Raw genomic sequence first — 18,366 nt, 5'->3', positions numbered from 1 at the left:
GTTAACTAGTTTTGGCATAATACTCTTAACTTGTATTATAAAGTTAGCTGACAATACAAGACTCCAGGTTATCAGCAAGGTTCTTTCTGCTGCTCATGCCAAGTTATTAAAGAAGATAATAAATAGATTTAAAGCAGAGTCTCTTAAATGGATGTCCTTTCAACATAACCTGTGGGGTTTGCTTTATCTTTTGCCCATCCTGTGCTACTACTTTGTTTTCTAGTTTAAATAATTTTCCACCTCGTATAAGAAGCTGAGTTATGTAGCTTATATTTTTGGCAGTTCTTTTGTATTTTATCCCCATTTACCTCTAGGTATACATTTCCTTCAAAGAATATCCTCAAGTCTTGCATCCTAACTAGTCTGGATCATTTCTCCTTCCACCTCAGCCCCCTAAGTAACTCAATTCTCACTGCCCTTTTAAACAAAAATATTAGTAAAAGTTTCTAATGATACAGCTTGATTCTGTTATATGTAATCCCTTGAATCATAGATTGCTTTGAGTTTTGCTTCAATATTTGTTGAAGTAACTATATATTCAGTTTTTCTCCTTTAAATACTTGAGTGTTTGTCACTCTCATTTCTGAAAGCAGAGGCAAAAATCACAGTTTTGTCCTATTTTAGGTGTTGTCTTCTCTACTTTTCCTCTCCACAGAGCTGAAGTGTCTTGTGGCTTTGTATGTTCATGGGATTTAACCTAACTCTTTTTGTAATTTACTGGGGTTTGTTTGGTGGGTTGTTGTTTTTTCTTTTGTTTTGGTGGTTTTTTTTTCATTTTGGTTGGTTCTTGTTTTGTTTTTTAAGAGTAATGGTATTTACAGAACACTTCTGGTTTTGCAGTCTGTGCTGATACGAACTTGTCTAGTTTGGCCTGAAGCCCTTTCTTGCAAGATATTTCTGTTTTGATAGCTTTTGCATCTCTTAGATTTGCTCGTCTGGAAGTTAAAGAAATTCGAATTCTGATTGTTGCTCAAAACTCGAATCATCTGAGTCAGGTCGATTTTTTTAAATAGATTACTTAGTTTATCCTGAAACTATCTTCCAAAAAGTGATCAAAAATCAGTATTGAAATTCAGCTAAAAAAGCAATGAGATATTTAATGTTTGTCCAAAAGGAGGTAATTTCCAGCAGTACATATCTGTAATAACCTTGGTTTTTTGTTTCTTAGCCAAATGTGACCCTGAGGTCAACTGTGGGTAACAAAATAAACCTTTTTCTTTTCTTTCCTCATTACATTAGAATTTATTGTTTACTCTGGCTAAGCTTGCATGTGCACAGTTGCCTTGTAGGCCCCTAAACTTTTTTGAAATTCACAGCAGAATAACCTGAAAATTTTGCTGTAAATATTCCAAAAGTGTCACATAATGGTAAAAAGTTGCGATGCTGCATCGCTGGTATGACTTGGTAATCCACGTATGTGTTGCTTTCATACTCTGGTTAGTGTTGCAAAGTGCTTTGGGTACTTAATTGTAGCATTACTTAGCTTAGTTAAAAAGGAGTTCCTAAGTAGAGAAAACTTTATAGTCAGCTTCTTGATTTCAAATGATTGTGGTTGGTCTTGAGCACTCACCAGCAGTTAGTTGCACCTTCATCAAAGGTATTTACCTTTCACTTGATATATTAACTTTTCTTTTCCTGGTATGATTTTTTTTGTTTTGTTATTGTGTAACTGCTTAAAGAATACATATGCTAGATTGCACGGGTTTGTCAACAGGTCTCCTGCAGTTGCCCAGAAGCATTTTATGTGATGAAACTTGTCTTGAGATACCATAATAGAAAAACCTTTCTAAATTTAAGGTATTATCCATGCTTCTGAATCTTATTCCAGGTTTGGTGGCTTGATGGCCTCCTGCTTTAATTGCTTCCCATAGCATGGCTAATCCCCAATTACATAGCATTTATCCTTTTGAACTCTCAGTGTTCATGAAACCAGTATTTTAGCTGAAATAACTAGGTTTAAATGCAATTCAAGTAGCAGTTATGGGTTGTGTATATTAGCCTTGCCAAGTTTAGGCTATACTATTTAAACAAGTTAATAGGAAAAAAAAAAAGTGCTAAAAGGCCTGACAGTCCCTAGCATGTTACAGATTTGACCTGCTGTTTCTGAGTGTAGTTGAACTACAGTATATGATATGCTCAGTGAAATCAGATGCTCAGCTAACTTTGTCAGCTAATGATAAGTAACCCACATACTAGTTAAGCAGTTATTCACTATTTCAAATGAGAATAAATTGTGATGATTTTCAAAACTCGTCTGCTTTTTTTTTTTTTTGAGTCCCTGGTTTCTATAAGCATTGTAAAAGCTGTGGATGTAAAATGTAATTGGTCAGAAGGCTTTATCCTCTGTGTGCAATGACCCTGGGTTGGACATGAGTAAACTCTTAATGATCAATTTATTCCAGCGAGTATCTGGCTGGAGTTTCATGTGTGCTTCAGGCTAGTGGTGGTTGTTAGACTACAGGCTGTTGAGTTACACTTCAGTGCCACTGGTTCTTCCAGTTGCTCTCTGCTTTTTGCTCACACTAGCATTTGTATGGCTGGATTGTGAATTGCATCAGAAACTGATATGGATTAAAGACTGCTGCAGGTTTTTGTTTGTGTTTGGTTATGTTTTTATTGTTGGTTTGTTTATTTTTAAAGTTTATTGGATTTTGTTATTTGAAACTGCAGTTCTCTTTTAGCAATTATTTTTTAGATTGAATACTTCAAAGATTGTGGTTTATGTATTTGTGAGGTGGTGGGTGCATATGGCATAAGGGATTGAAACAGCAGTCATTGCATACCACGAGATTAGTTCCGAGTTTAGTGTTCTGAATGCTGTTTCCTTCCAGTGTACAACTTTTCTTTTCCTGCTTTGTAGGAAAAGGTAATCATGGGCAGAACTTGTGTAATGGTTCTTTCTGGAACTATACTGAAGGATGTATCGTAGATGTGGAAGAAAAAATCATTTGTCTTCCTCCTTTGGTTTAGCAAAATCTAGCCAAATTCTAATGCAACAGGGCACTGCTGAGAGCTCAGGAACTGCTTGCAACTTCATCTTAACTGATAATGATGCTGTCAGATAAATTACCAGTGAACCTTAATGCTTTTCAATTTTAATTGCTACGTGCATTTTTCTCCTTGTAGAACTTGACATAAAACTAACAGTAAACCTCAGACTCATTAAAATCTTTCTTCAACACATGGCTTTGCTGGCTATAGGAATATGTTTGCAGCTATTTAAATACTGTATTATCTTTGAGTTGCAGAAAGACAATGGGACCACTGGCAAGCTGACAGAAAACGTGCATCCCCAAGAAATTGAAGGGCAGAATCAAGAATTGTCGGCTTTTTCTCAAGCAGTTACAAAGTAAGAAATTTCTGAATACAAATCAGCTTTTGGAAGGCAAAAAAAGAAAAAAAAAAAAGCTGAATAATTAATTTTTAGTTAGGTTGACAGGGCCAGTCCTACCTTTTTTGCTTGATGGAGTGGATTTCAGTATGTGTGGGTTTCCCTTTTTTTTTTTCTCTTAGCCCAGGTTTTTCCTGGTTTTGTCTTGTTTGGTGGTGTTTTTTTTGTTGTGTTTTATTTTTTTTTTTTTTTGTTGTTGTTGTTGTTGTTGTTGTTGGTTTTGTTTGTATTTGAGCTGGTTTTGTTCCCCAGCTCCTCCCTTCCCCCTAAGAATGTAACAGCACTGTAAAGGTTTTTACTACCAAGGTTTTTGGATTATCATATTTCCTCTTTATTCTTTTGGTCCTTTGATTTTTCCTGTTTTTTTCCCTTGTTTTTATAATATCTTTTTATTCTCAAACTATTTTTCTGTATCTACCTCTACTATCTTTTTAATACAATTTCTTTTGAAAGAATTTTTGGAGTTTTGTTGGCGTTTTGGGGGTGGGTTTTTTTTTTTTCCTTAGTTGATACAACTCACTAAATCCTGTTATGCAGTGGCTTTCCAGCCCTTAAATGCTCTAAATTTAATTGCTTCCCTGACTAGAATTCTGTGACAAATAAAACTTTCAAACTTGTTCCTGCTTTGATCAGGTGGTGAAGTTTCTTCAGGTCATACCAGAGAACATGGGACTTGATAACCCAGAATACTCCTTCTTTGTTTTTGTTTACTGCCACAATTAAATGAGTTCTGTTTTTTGGTTTTGTTTTGCTTGCTTCATTTAGAACACAAACTAGGAGCCTTGCCTTTTTGTCTCTCAAGATCAAAATCCAAGAAATAATGGGGGAAATGGGTATCTTTGAATCTGAAGGATAACAGCTCCTTCTAAAGCCAGGAATGTTTATAAAAAATAAAAACAAACTATAAAACCAATGAGAATTCATATGAAACTTACTGATGAACAACATTAAGGGAAATTCGCATAAAAGAGGCTTGTTGCAACAGTTTCTAATTAAATCTATTTGTTGGCTTTTCTTTCAAGATGCTGGGCTTAAAATGGAACTTCCATGACTTGAAATAACTATTTTCTGCATAGTATCTAAATTCAGATTAGACTTCCAAAAACTGAGACATATAAAAAGTTTTGTGGTCTCTTGCACATAAAGGCAATTACTCTTTTTAAAAAAATCTTTTTCAACAAATGCTATGGGTTAGCTTTTTAAAAACTGTTTTAGGGCTTAGCTTCTACAGAAGCTGCATATGTCCTGTAAGCATTTACCTATTAAATATTTAAGCTCTGTGGAAAATGTGCCTAATTATAAGCTAGTATTTTTTTTCCTGTGTAACTACTATGTGTATAATTACTGTGGGCAATGTCCTACTGACAGTAGAAAAATTAAATGGTGTTTTGTACATCCAATTTAGGTAGAGAGCAAAAGGTAGTTTTTACCGTTCTGGTTTGTGGTTGTTATCATGTTATTTTGCTTTAGTCTTAGACTTATCCATTGCAGTGCTTCATAAGCCTTCTGTACTTTCAGATTGAGGACCAAGTTTCCGTATGCTAATCGGCAAACAAATCCAGGCTTTGTGCTGAGTCCAGTCACGCTACAAAGAAATATAAGTGGGGAGAGTGCCAGTATCAAGGTTTCTATAGAAATTGAAGAATTCCAGCAACCAGTAACTTTCACGTGTGATGGTATGTTTCTGCTTTTTAAATTGGAGTTTGCTTGTAAGACTTAGAAAGGTGCGTTAAGTGTACACTCTGTCCTGGCCAATGGCTTTCAGTTGTTGAAATCCCTGGGTCTCAGGTGTATGGATTACTCACAGGGAACATGGAGAAGGTAACTGAAGAAGAAATCTATTCTGGGTCAGTGCCTCCGTCAGAAAATATTTAGATGCTGACAAAGTAAAACCTTTTTTGAAAAAGGAAAGACAAGCAAACCAGAAGCACCATTCATTCTATCCACAACTGGTAATGTTAAAATAATTTTTCAGGAGTTTGACCTACTTTATGCTTTTGAGGGGACAACACCAGGACACAGATTCTTAACTATTTTTTTTTTAAAACATACTGATGTGTTCTTGCAGGCTATGTAAATTCAGATAAATTGCTGTTGGGAAATCAGAATCAACATGGAAATTATCTGTTACTTGAATTCAATACATGCTTATGAACACAAACACTCAAATAATGCTGTCAGTGTACCACAGCTAGGCAGCCCAGTTTTATGGATTACCAGGATTATTAGTTAGGTTGGGGTGAAATTTGTACTTTTGCCTTGTACATATATTTGTATTTTCTGTGAAATCAAGACTGCACAGCATGTTTGCACTAAAGGCTGTAACTCTGGATGTTAATTCTGGCAGTTCATGGTGCTAAAATAATTGATGATAAATTGCCTCAGGAGCTACTTATTTTTTAGCTTCTCTAATCTGTATTATCTCAGCCTTTGTGGGGGTTCCCATTCTCAGACTGTGACACCTGGTAGAGGATCTGTGCTGTGGTGGGTTTTTATTATTTGGTTCTCTAACAGTGTAGATGTTTTATACTTGCTTGTTCTCAAAAGATACGAAGCTGCTCTATTTTCACTGGAACTAGCTGCTTCATTTGAAAACAAGTTCTCAATGCATAACTGCTTTCATTATTAATTTGCTAGACCTAAACAGTTATTCTGCTGAGATTTTATACTCTTTTGTTAAGAAATTAGGTGGAATGTAAGTGTAGCCTAGGAAGGGTTTCTGCCCTTGATCCTTGGGTTTATACTTTCCTAATATTACAGGCTTAATCCTTTCCTACAAAGGCTTTGGTAGCACACCTAAACTGTTCTGGCTTCAGCCACTTATTCCTGGAAGTTTCGTGAATATCTTGGAACGTATTTTGCATTTTAGCCCCACTTATCTTATTCTTTGTGCTTTCTGCTCTCTTCATTTATCTGATGCTGACACTAATCTCAATAAAAACTACTTGCCTTCCATAGCCTGTGAAAGATGGGTGTCTGTAGTTCCTATGTGACTAGTAATAGATGTATTTAAAGTTATTCTCTTCCTTTAATTCCTTATGTACTTGGTCAGTTGTTGCATACCTTATTGTCCTACTGTTCTAGAACTACTTTAGTGTAGCTTTTGAGTCCTGCACAGAAGGGTCTGAAGCCTGCCAGTGTTCTGACAACTCAATGTGTGGAAAGGGTCCAGGAGGAAAATGGATTAACTTCAGGGTTTATCTTGGGTATACCTTTTATTTATTTATTTATTTTGTGTTTATTAGACCTCTCACAGAAGTGTAAGTCTACCTGAATAATCATAGTGTGTCAGTAAGAAATGAATGTCCTCCAGTAAGACAGAAGGCAGGGAAGAAGCATTGGTAGCATTATCTTTGCATTATTCCACTAGGTGTTGCAGGACTGGCAGACCTTTGCTGATGCAGCCTGTAGCTATAGTCTATAAACTATTGCTGCATCATTTTTCTCTAACCACCACCATATTATCTGCTGAAGGTAGTACAAGAGTTTCACCCTAGATTAGTAAGTTAAAAAGCCTTAATAATGAGTTGAAAAGCATTTCTGAATTTGTACTTCTTTTCATTGCTTGTTCTTGAATTCCACATACTTGTTCTTCGTATGATATCAAATACCTTATGCTTGTAATAACTAGTTATCTGTTACTGAAACAAAGCACTTGTGTTATCCTGTGGAAAATACTGTTGTGGCATTGCCTCTCTGTATCCACCATAGTAGTAACATTTCTTTCTGAAGAAGATTTGGGAAAATCAGTAAGGTCCCTGGAGGAGGTAAAAAGCTAAACAGTCTGAAGGTACTGATAAAAAAATGCTATTATACAGTGGTTTTTAATGGAATGTTGAGTTACTTACTGACATGGTTTGTAATGATTTAGGAAGATCAGAAACTAGATAGGGGTAGAGAGCATTTTTGTATTTAAAGTATTTATGGTGTTAAATATATCTGTATTTTTCATCAGTGACGACTGGTGGCTGTGGGAGAATTGATTTCGGGTTTGACTGGGATTATTTCTTTCACTCCGTAATTGCTGGATGGAAGAGAAGAACTGTTTTAAAAAAAGCAGTTGGAGCTTGAAAGTGCTGGTAGTATTGCTTTTTGCAAAGGCTGGGTGATGCTTTCTGAGATCTGATCTGTACAATCTGGAAACTGGCCTTGACAAATGTAAAGAAAAAAGGACTTTCAGTAGGATTTGCCTCTGATTTGGCTAATAGTCACTTCCTCAAAAGCAGAGCAAATAGAAAAGTTTCATTTCCAATTCTTCAGATACTGATTTTTAAACTAAGTAGCAAAGGCTGTCCTTATCTAAAAACTCCTGGAAAACAGACTGAGGACTGCTTTTGTACTTTTGGTCAAGTGACTACGCTGTATACTAATTTAGAAAGGATTTATTGATTTTATTAAACTGCAGGCAGGTTTTATAATTGCCTTTCTTTGTGAGGACAACCCCCCCCCCCAAAAAAAAATGAAGACCTCAGACTATGAAATTTAAGAGATTATAAAAGCGTAAGAGTCTTCCCTGTGAGTATAAAAATAAATTTCATTAAATAAATATGATTTGTGAGTGAATAATTGTTAGTATTACTTGATTTATATTTAACTTTTAGATGTAATTTCTTTAAACAGTGAGTTCCCCTGTTGAGCTTATAATAATGCAGGCGCTTTGCTGGGTGCATGATGATTTGAATGAAGTGGATATTGGCAGCTATATCCTGAAAATCTGTGGCCAAGAAGAAGTTTTACAGAAGTAAGCAAACTCTTCTTCATTAATATTTAACTTCATGGCTTTTCATGGCACAGTTACTGGAAAGCATGTGTTTAATGATTAAATGTGTGAAAGCAGAAATCCTAAAACATGGGAGAGTCACACTTTCCACAAAGATCAGATCTCTAGAGTTGCTCTGGGATGCAGCAAAGTGAGTTCTCATCACCTTCCTAAAAATCTATTCTAATCTGCCATCTGTTGTGTTGAACACAAGCAAGTTTTTTCAGATGCAGATTTCTAGAGCATTTCTGTAGATGGATACTGTAATTTTCAGCTGCTCTTCAAATTCTAGCAACCATGAAAAAAATCTACACATGACTTCTGATTTCTAATAATTTGTGTTACTTGGTTTTTGTTTTGTTGGTTTTTGTGGGGTATTTTTGGTTTTGTTTTTTGTTTGGTATTTTGTTTGGTTTTGGTTTTGTTTGTTTGTTTTTTGGGTTGTCTTTTTTTTCCTCCTTCTCCCCCCTCCGTCCTTCTCCCAAGCTAATGATTTACAAATCCCCATTTTTTGGGGGGGTTAGAATACTTGGTTTCCATGTTAGCCACAGCAGTTAAGAGCTTTAGCCAAAGGTATCTGTAATAGTATACTAAAACTTCTGCAGAAGTAAAAATCAGATCAAGTAGTATGGTGTGGAGGTTAATTCACCATTTCCTTATTTTGAGCCAACAGGTTGCCTCAGATATTCCATGTGAGGTTTGGGTTTTCTTGGAAACACTGCATACTTTTGATGTAACTTACAGCTTTCTTTTGTTTAACAGTAAGCACTGCATAGGAAGTCATGAATATATTCAGAACTGTCGGAAGTGGGATACAGAAATCAAACTGCAGCTCTTGACCCATAGTGTAATATGCAGCGATCTTGCACGAACAGTAAGTACCTCCTAAACTGCAGCAGCAACATAAGTCTTCAGGAGATTGGGAGTTCGTATCAGAGTTGATGGATCTGAGGCATAACCTTTTGTGTTTACAAATTACTGTATCTGCTTGGTGTTGGGAATTGTATCCTCTTACGCTGAGAAGTTGAAATATGTAATAAATTCTTACAATGCAAATTGTATAAATACAAATGATGTTTCTTATTAGGAAACACTATAGGTGGAAAACATATGCAACCATTTGATGTAAACTTGAGGTCTGAAAAGACAAGCAACAAATTTTGAGTTAAATAAAAGTTGAGAACAGTTTTTGCATTTAATTAGGTATGTATCAAACCATAGACAAAGGGAGAAATATTTGATTTCTGCATAGTTAAGCACTTGTTTGGTGTATCTTCCCTCTTCCCCCTGTCCCAATACATACACGCTTCATAGGCTGTTAATTAGTTATTTCTTTTTCTCTTTAACGATACTACTTGCTTCCCCTTTTACTCCGTGGATCTTAATAATAAAACTTATAAAACAGTATTAGAAATTGTAGGTAATAAATCCAGTTCTCATGTTTCTAATGTTTCACTGCAGGATGATGATGACAAAACACCCATACATCTAACCAAACACCTCTACAAAGTAGAAAAGCCTTTCAGAGAGCCTGTTATAAGGTAATATTATGTGGTTGGTTTTAGTAATCAAGTCCATTGCTGAATTTCTGACCAAAGTTATGTTATTCTCTTGCACTTGTGATCAATAACTACTATTTTTTGTAGGTCTTCTATTGAAGAGCTTTTTGATGTATATCACAAGCAAGTTAACTTAGCTCTTAAAAATGAGGTAAGGTTACTTACAAGTTATTGCTGAACCAAAAGTAGTATGAGAAAGTTTCTTAATGAGATAGTTGGGTTTTCTTGGGGAAAGCAAGATCTGAACAAGCTGTCAAATGTAAGTTTGTAATCGTGGATTTTTAGATTGTTTTCCTCTTTTCTTCCTAGCTTTTCTTGGAAATGAATTATTACCTAATCATCAGAATTAGAAATGTATCTTCCAAGTCCTGGGGTGCAAAATAACATTTTTCCTCAAAAATCTCAAAAGAGATGAATTTGTGGGAATAGGGAAAAGGTGTGAATTCTGTCAGTTGTCAGCCATAAATGCTATATTGGTAGCAGATACAAATCTACACAGGTGAGCATTAATTGTTGGGTAGAATTGGAGTAACTGAAGCATGTTTGGAGAATACAAGTAAGTTTTACGCAAATTGATAATTTTTTATTCTGCTCTATTGGATTAATTTAAAATATGCTGTCAAAATCATTGTCTGTTTCAGTGTATTATAGGTAGCTTAAAACATTGTGCATGTGGAGTAATTTGGAGTAATTTCCCAAATGCAAAGGCAAGCTGAAGATACTTCTAAAAGGAAAAGCTTAGTTTAACTCATAGGAATGTAACTTGGAGATGTAAATTCTCAAATATTCGTTAACTATGTTCCTTAAACTGTTTCTATAAGAACAGCCTTGAAATTAATGACTTAATTACAATATTTTTCATTTCCACTATGTTTGTTTGCCTCTCAAAGGAATGCAGGCCTGAACAAACTGATGTCCACTATTTACATATTCCCTTGATGTTATTTAATTACCTTGATGGTGATTCACCCTGTTCTCAAGGGTAATTTTGAATACAGTCTTTTTGTGGAAGAGTGGGATGTTACTGCTCCTTAATATGGTGGTGGTTTTGTTGCTTTGCTCTTGCAGCTGCTTCAGCTTGCTTTTTTAACTGTGATTTCACAGGCTGAGATGAGGAATGCAAAACATCTCAATTCAGGCTTACATGTTCTACTGTTTCTACAGTCTTTTTAAGGATGGAAGATGTAGCTTGTAGGTGATGATGGTCAGATTCAAATATCATCAGTTACTGCATTTTAAATTTCACTTACTGAAGTGAATTCCTATACATATTCAGTAGCTCAAGCTTGCTAATCAGTGAAATGGGATAAAGTAATCCATAAATAACTTGTACATAGCCTTTGAATTTTATTCAGGTTAATTTGAGAACCTGTGAGCAAAACAGCAGTGGAAATTTTGCTTTTCATATGTCAAAACAGGTGTTATGTTTAACGTGTTAGCTTTGAAAGTATGGCTTAAATATTTACAGTGTCTTCTGTTTTATATGGTTATTTTCTTACCAGGATGAAGTTAATTGTTGCCACATAACTCCCAATCCAAAAGCTTTATGATTCAAATGGCTTCTTTGTTACCATTTGTAGGAAGGTCATGAGAATATGTCTGGGGGGGACGGGGAGGATGTAGGCCAGGAATCAGTTTAGATTTCGAGGGCATGTTACACTAATCCCTTGTGACTATAAGTAATTGTGAAAGAAACGTATACATAAAGCCTTTAAAAAGTAAACCGTTATTTTGAAGCATCTGTTTTCATTTCCTACATGTGTTCTTTAAAGTTGGATTAGGACTTTGCTTATACTAAAGAGCAAACAAAAACGATTCCTGTGGAGTGTGAAACCCCCCTTCCTTTTCTTCTCCAAGATTTTGCATTTGCATTTACATTTTTGCGTTTGCATTTTGCAATTGCTGCATATGGAAGAACCATTTAAATAATATGTAAGGCAAAAGTTACAACAGACTTTTTTCAAAAAGCATATTAAAGTGAAATAAAAAAGATGAAGTTCCATTATGGAAGCTATACTGTAGTGTAAGTGTAACATAAACCTATATGCTGTTTTAAGAGGGCTGAAACTGAAGTGCTGCTTCTTTAGCATTCCTTCCTCACTCTAATTGAATATCCTTTTTTTAATCTACACTTACTGTGCCATGAGGGAATTTGAGCTTAATATCTCATTCAATAATACTTGTCTGCCAACAGCTTAATAGAAAAACAATTGGAAGCCTCAGTGTTTCCCAGGAGCCTATACTATAATCCATACTAATGTTTTTGGCATTGATAACTGTGCTATAAGGAAGTTCTCAATACTGAAGTTTTTGTTTAATTCTTTCTCCACAGTTTAATGTAATTGAAATATGCATCTCATAATGAAATTTTCTTGGCAATACATTCTATTAAAAAAAATAAAAATAAAACAATAATGGGTTTCATGATCAGATGAATCTCTCTCTTACTAGAACCAGCATAAAGCAGTAGATCACGTAATTAAGACTGTCAGAAAAATCTGTTCTACATTGGATTGTGTAGAGACTCCTGCAGTAACGGAATCAGTAAAGAAGCTAAGAAGGGCTGTTAATCTTCCAAGGACTAAAAATGCTGAGGTAAACTTTGACACTATAAATTGTATTCTGAGGTATGCTTCTTAACACTGATAAATACTACTTCATAGTCTTTCGTAGCTGAAAATACCAGCAACAGTCCAGTCAGGGTTATGTTTTGGTTTGTTGTTTTTTATTTTAGCTGGTATCTTTCATTTTATTTTAACATCTCTTTGCTGTTAATGCATTAACTGCTTGTTTACAGAATCCTGTCCTGTTCCAAAGAGTGACTTTTTTTAAAACTATTTTAAAATACTTGTTCTGTAACTACAGATTTGTATTGCAGCAGATGCTGCTAAATCTGACCGAGGGGAAACTGGCAGCTAGCTCATGCCCACTAAAATCAATGCAGTTATGCTTAGAGGAGGAATTCACATAATGCGCTTCCTGTGCAGTATTTATGTGAATAGCAACAACATCTTAAAAATCGTAACAATTCACGCTCCTGCATTCCTGAGTATATGGGCAAAAATAAAATCTCTTAAAAAGCACAGTTTTGATGATAAAACTGCCTTGAGCAGAATTGGTCTCAAGGCACAATGTCAAAACAGTCATTAGTGGAGAAGTATGCAAATAAGAAGTAGCCTTGTAATGCTGTTTGAGTTGTCCTGCTGCCTTATTAGAGTGGTGGTTCATGTGCTGTTCTATTCACTTTGGGCTTCATCAGTTCTGTGACATAGAAGCCACGCAAAATGCACAGACCAGATACAGTAGTTACCAGAACTAAAATTCTTGCAGGAAAGTTCAGAAGTTGTATGAAGAAAGCTTGGTGAAATAATGTGTCAAGTACTTCTTCAGTGTTTGTTTTTTGATAGAAGAAAGCTGTCAAAATAGTTACAGTGTAAAAATAAATTCCCAAAATAATGCTATCCCAGTAGAATTTGGAAAAGGTGGTACTTTATCAGTAAAACCCTGCAATTCTCTTGTGATGAACATTGGCTTAAACAGTAATGTTTATGAAGGCACGTAGAGACTGCATTCAGAAATGAAACTGCTATAAAGATTGGAGCTGGTTGCACCTAAGCCTTATATTGTTTGCTTTTCTTAGTAATTGTTTTATGGTTGGAAGAAGTGGGCAAAAAGTAAAAGAAAGCAATACATTGTCAAGTCAAAAAATCAAACATATAGTGGTGTTCCAACAGTTTTGTATCCTGTCATCCAAAAGTACTTGGACTACTTGACAAGTATGGTGAAAAGATATGGCAACCTTTCTGAAAGGGAAAAATGATGTGGTTTCTATAATTCCCCCCCCCAAGTTTTTGCATGTTTTTTATAAGAATGTGAAGTTTTGGTAATTAAAGTTGACAAGATGCTCAATTAATAGATCAAAAGTGTAAGGAAAACTTTATTTCTTCAGTAGCAATTCTAGCAAGCTGCTTAGACTTTCTCTGAAGTATTAGGAATTTCACTGGGTTTTGTTTTTAAATCACAAACCTGGTTTTCATCAAAAGTTTTAGTTTTATCAGAAGCTGAATTTGGCCTGAAACCCTTCCTTGTTAGAAGGGAGTAAGTTCTTGTGATTTGTTTGTCACCTGTTGGCTCTGACAGTGTCCTTGTTGAGAACAGACATTGCTGTAATACTGTATCATGTTTAGACTTCAATTCTAGCAGACCAAGAAGCAAACACAGCAGATAGCACGAAGTAACAGTACTTACTGTTCAGTTTTGTCAGTTGTTTAACATTTTTTATTCAGTAAACTTATAGTAAATCTGCCTACAGAAGATATGTTAACAAATGCTACAAACAGAACATCTGTTCAGACTTAAATTACTGGGTAGTAGAGCTAACAGCTTCTGCATTAGTCTGTAACAGCCTTGGCCATGTTTTGTCTTTAGTCAGGGTATTCTGAACAATATTCCAGTGTACTGTGCCTTTAAAAGTTGATAAAGAATATCAAAGTAGTTGTGACTTGAAAAAACAGGAGTTTTTGAACTTGGTGAATAATTGCAGCATGATGTGGAAGCTGTGATGCTGTCAGTTAACTCTTCAGGAGCTTTGAGTAAAAGGATGTTGCATAAACCCAAATACGGGTCTAATTCAGATGTTCTGTGATTTCTGTATATCATATATAAGACAAATGGAAAATTTGTATGAGATTCTTGGTATTAACATTTGCTTTAACTTCACTGTGCAGGTATCCTTAAAGTGTGGTGATGACACTAGCAAGAGTTCATCCAGTGAGTAAAGTTTTTCGATTTTATTTAAAAACTGCTTTCAGGTGGACGTTCAGGGATATATGCATTAAAGATAAGTTATAATTTAGGTTCGCTGCAGCTTGAAAACCCTCTGAAAGTGAGTATAGACCAGTTAACAAGAGCAGTTGAAGCCCTTCTGCAACTCCACATGAATTCATGTAGCAGTTCTGCAGCAACTCCTCCAAAAGTTAGTAAGAGTACCAAGGAGGCATGGACTGCCACAGAACACCTCCAGTTCACAATATTTGCTGCTCATGGAATTTCTTCTGGTTGGGTATCAAAGTGAGTAATTTCTTAATAGTAAAATTCATCCTTTTACAGGTTATTTTTTGTTTAATTTACTTTCTTTTCCTTGTCCAGTTATGAAAAATACTACTTGATTTGTTCTCTGACCCATAATGGAAAAGATCTGTTTAAACCTGTTCAGTCCAAGAAAGTTGGCACATACAAGAACTTCTTCTACTTGATTAAATGGGATGAACTGTAAGTGACTTCATCACATTAGACTCACTAAAATAGTTCAGTTTAGTTAGTACCTAGTCATTCAAGCACCTCTTGCTTCGGATTCCATTTGAAGTGTTAAAAGTGTGTGACACATACTGCCCACAATCATAAATAATATTCCAAATGATATTTCACTATTCATTTTAAAAGTGGGGAATGGAAATGTTGGACAAGTGCCTTCTGCTAGTGTGTTTGTAGTATGCACTTATAAGGAGTTGGAAAGCTCATAACGTAACTTGTAATTGGAACAGTTTGTGCTGCTTAAAGAAAGATGAACTTGCTTATAAGCAGTGCTCAAATTATGTAAATGGGGAGAAGGAACTCACTTTTACTAATGTTAATATTGAATCACTTTTTATTCTGAATAACTTGTATCAACTTTGTATCTGAGTTTAAAAATCTAATTTAGGATTTTCTCTATAAAGAGAGCAGATGCTCTCTTTATACTGTAAGGGTGGTGAGACACTGGAATGGGTTCCCCAGAGAGGTTGTGAATGCACCATCCCTGGCGTTGTTCAAGGCCAGGTTGAACAAAGCCTTGGGTGGCATGGTTTAGTGTGAGGTGTCCTTGCCCGTGGCAGGAGGGTTGGTACTAGATGATCTTAAGGTCCTTTCCAACCATAACTGTTCTGTGATTCTATGCATAAGTTCTTGAGATTATCTGTCTGTAGCATATGGGAATGTCTGGTTTGAGCTACTAAACTTGTTTCTCTTTATGGGGCAGGAGAAGAGGGTAGAAAGGCAGAAGGAAGGGCATGCAGAATAAAAATAGGGAGAGGATGGCAGGTGATAACTGGAGAGGGGAAAAACATCTTTTTTTCATGTCTGTGCTCAGCTTATTCTTTACTGCTTAATAGTTATCAGGCAGCCTGTCGTAAGTGGAACATCAGATGAGCTCCACATTGCCCTATATCTATTTTCCTACCTGTTTTTGAAGGTCAGAGATAGACCTGGAGGAATACCCTTAAGGTTTATAGTACAAATGAGTTTCAGGTTCTAGACTGACTTCAGAGAGTACTCCCAACTACCAATTTCTTTTTATTTTTTTTTTTTCCAGATGATGCAAGGGATTAATTTTCAGAGCTTTTGCTGGCAAATACCACTGTATTACAATGGAAAATGTGTTATATTACAGTTATTGTAAGCAGGTTATAAGCAGTGTTTTATAGTGTAACTGGCTTAGTAATACATTGTGATAACTTCTAAAATGATATTTTGATGTGTTACAGAAGAATCAAACTAACAGAACATTTTAAGCAATAGAAACAGTGTAAAACAAAGATCTGAGTTTAAATTGCTAATTGAGGTGTATACTCAACTGCTTTCTTTATGGGTGCTGGTTTTGTACCATTTGAATTTAGCTTTTGGGAGTTCTCAGTAGATTCTTTCATTTGGATGGGAAACTATTGTCAGCTGACTCTTTAAATCTGACAAGTTAAGAGGTGGCTAACATGGAACTCTGTATCCTCCTAGTGAGTAGAGTAGAAAGACTGGTTATGCTGGACTGTGCAGTTCTGTGTAAGGAATGTAATTTAATTGACAAAGATTAAAAGGAGTTGCTCAAAATCTGGTACAGAAGTGTAATTTAGCAGGTTTTTCAAACTATTGATGTGGGAGATAAAGTGGAGCAGAATATGCATGGAAATTTAACACTTGTTTTTCGATGTTAATGAACCTTTTGAAAGCAAGACACATGAAAGGATTATACATATAAGCCTGTAACTTACTGTCTTTTTCCTCTGACTTATTTTTAATATTTTTATTTTACAGAATAATTTTCCCCATACAAATTTCACAGTTGCCTTTGGAATCAGTCCTATGTCTGACTTTGTTTGGAATCCTGAATCAAAGTAGTGGGAGTTCTCCTGATGCAAATAAGCAGAGAAAGGGTCCAGAAATTTTGGGTCAAGTTTCTTTACCTCTTTTTGATTTTAGGCGGTAAGTATCCAAAACATGGGTAAGATTAATATGTTTTACTCTATATAAAGCTCACTGCACACCCATAATTAGAGAAAATGCTTATCTGACACTGAATGTAGTAGATTATGATAAAAGTAAGATTCATTAAACTATATTGCTATGGAAATAATACCTTCAATTAAATAGGGTACAAAACACAATCCTTTGTTGTAGTATTTCCATCTGACTGGCTGGAAAAACCTTACCTGCTGGCGAAAGCTGATTATTGTTTGGATGAAAGCAATTTTATTTGCAGGAAATACTCATAGTAACATGGGCCAAAAGAGGTCATGTTAGTACTAACTGTTTGTAAGTATGCAGCAGTTAAGTACAACTCAAGTTACCCTTTGAGGAATCCACTGGCATTCAGGTATTGTCCTGTAAGTTATATGAAGTTAAATGTATTTGCAGGTATCCCTGCCTACTGAATTGATAGCCTGCTTTCAATTGAAAGAGTATGGTCTTAGTAGGTGGCATTTCATGAGTTCTAATACCTGATATTGGCTAGAGGCGCTTTAGTCAGCGTTCATGTAAAGTTTGACTTGCCAGATCTCAGCCAATTCATGAGCCACGGTGATAGGGAATGCAACTTTGAATTATAGAATCAAGTAGATTGGAAAAGATCTTCAAGATCATCAAATCCAACCGTTATCCCAGGACTGCCAAGTCCACCACTACACCATGTCACTAAAGGCCTCATCTGTATGGTTTTTGAGCACTTCCCAGGATGGTGATTCCACCACTTACCTGGGAATCCTGTTCCGCTTGCAAAAGAAAGTGTTTGCAACAAACTTTGGTTTTAGCAGGAATAGTGCCTACTGCAATACAAAACAGACCAGAATCGTGACAGCAGGTAAACAATGTATGTTTCAGTCATGTCACTCGAAAAGAAGCACTTTTGCCTTAAAGCTGTTGTAAGATAGGAAAATAAGCTCTTACCGTCACCCAGTCCTGATTGTAGAGCAAAATATAGTAATGGCTCAAATTTTTAGAAATAAAAGACTTTTTAAGATCTGCAGTATTTCTAAATAATGTTATTCTTTAGAGGTGTTTTTGCCTTGGCTGCAAATTATTCAGTGCTATGTATTTCCTAAGTTTACATATGCAGGACCTAAACTGGAGAATTTTTGATGTTCATTTTATTTTTCTTTTTCCTTTAATCCTTTTTTAAAAAATCCAAAATCTGATAATAGGGTGGTAATATGTAAGCCAGCAAGAGAATCAAAATACTGTTTTAAAGTTTATATATATTTTAACATACAGCTGAATGTTCATAGATAGAAAAAACAAGCCACTTCTTCCATCAGCCTGTTTTGAGTAATAAAGATCCAAGAATGTTCTGAAATTATCCCTTTTGATTCACAGCAGGATTTATTTAAAAAATAAAGGAATAATAACTGTGTTAA

General features: G+C 35.4%; 1 protein-coding gene across 3 annotated transcripts in view; it reads left to right on the top strand.

Annotated features, from left to right (window-relative positions):
• PIK3C2A (phosphatidylinositol-4-phosphate 3-kinase catalytic subunit type 2 alpha) overlaps nt 1-18,366 on the top strand; it is a 52,861-nt gene that overhangs the window by 14,998 nt on the left and 19,497 nt on the right. The window contains exons 3-13 of one of the 3 annotated variants that reach the window (XM_061464258.1): nt 3,249-3,349; nt 4,910-5,067; nt 8,012-8,132; nt 8,913-9,024; nt 9,612-9,691; nt 9,797-9,860; nt 12,161-12,304; nt 14,437-14,479; nt 14,566-14,779; nt 14,858-14,980; nt 16,772-16,939. In XM_061464258.1, the coding sequence (XP_061320242.1) occupies nt 3,249-3,349; nt 4,910-5,067; nt 8,012-8,132; nt 8,913-9,024; nt 9,612-9,691; nt 9,797-9,860; nt 12,161-12,304; nt 14,437-14,479; nt 14,566-14,779; nt 14,858-14,980; nt 16,772-16,939 (1,328 nt within the window). Of the gene's footprint in view, nt 1-3,242; nt 3,350-4,909; nt 5,068-8,011; nt 8,133-8,912; nt 9,025-9,611; nt 9,692-9,796; nt 9,861-12,160; nt 12,305-14,436; nt 14,480-14,565; nt 14,780-14,857; nt 14,981-16,771; nt 16,940-18,366 lie in introns of all 3 variants that reach the window. The other 2 variants (XM_061464257.1, XM_061464259.1) reach the window with 2 other exon arrangements.

The sequence above is a fragment of the Pezoporus flaviventris genome, unplaced genomic scaffold (genome assembly GCF_033815535.1).
Source record: "Pezoporus flaviventris isolate CSIRO_AGI_PZ_B2104156 unplaced genomic scaffold, CSIRO_AGI_Pfla_v1 ptg000036l, whole genome shotgun sequence".
In the NCBI taxonomy this organism is placed as follows: domain Eukaryota; kingdom Metazoa; phylum Chordata; class Aves; order Psittaciformes; family Psittacidae; genus Pezoporus; species Pezoporus flaviventris.
Note: the sequence above shows the minus strand (reverse complement) of the source record. Positions and strands in the feature narration are given on the sequence as shown.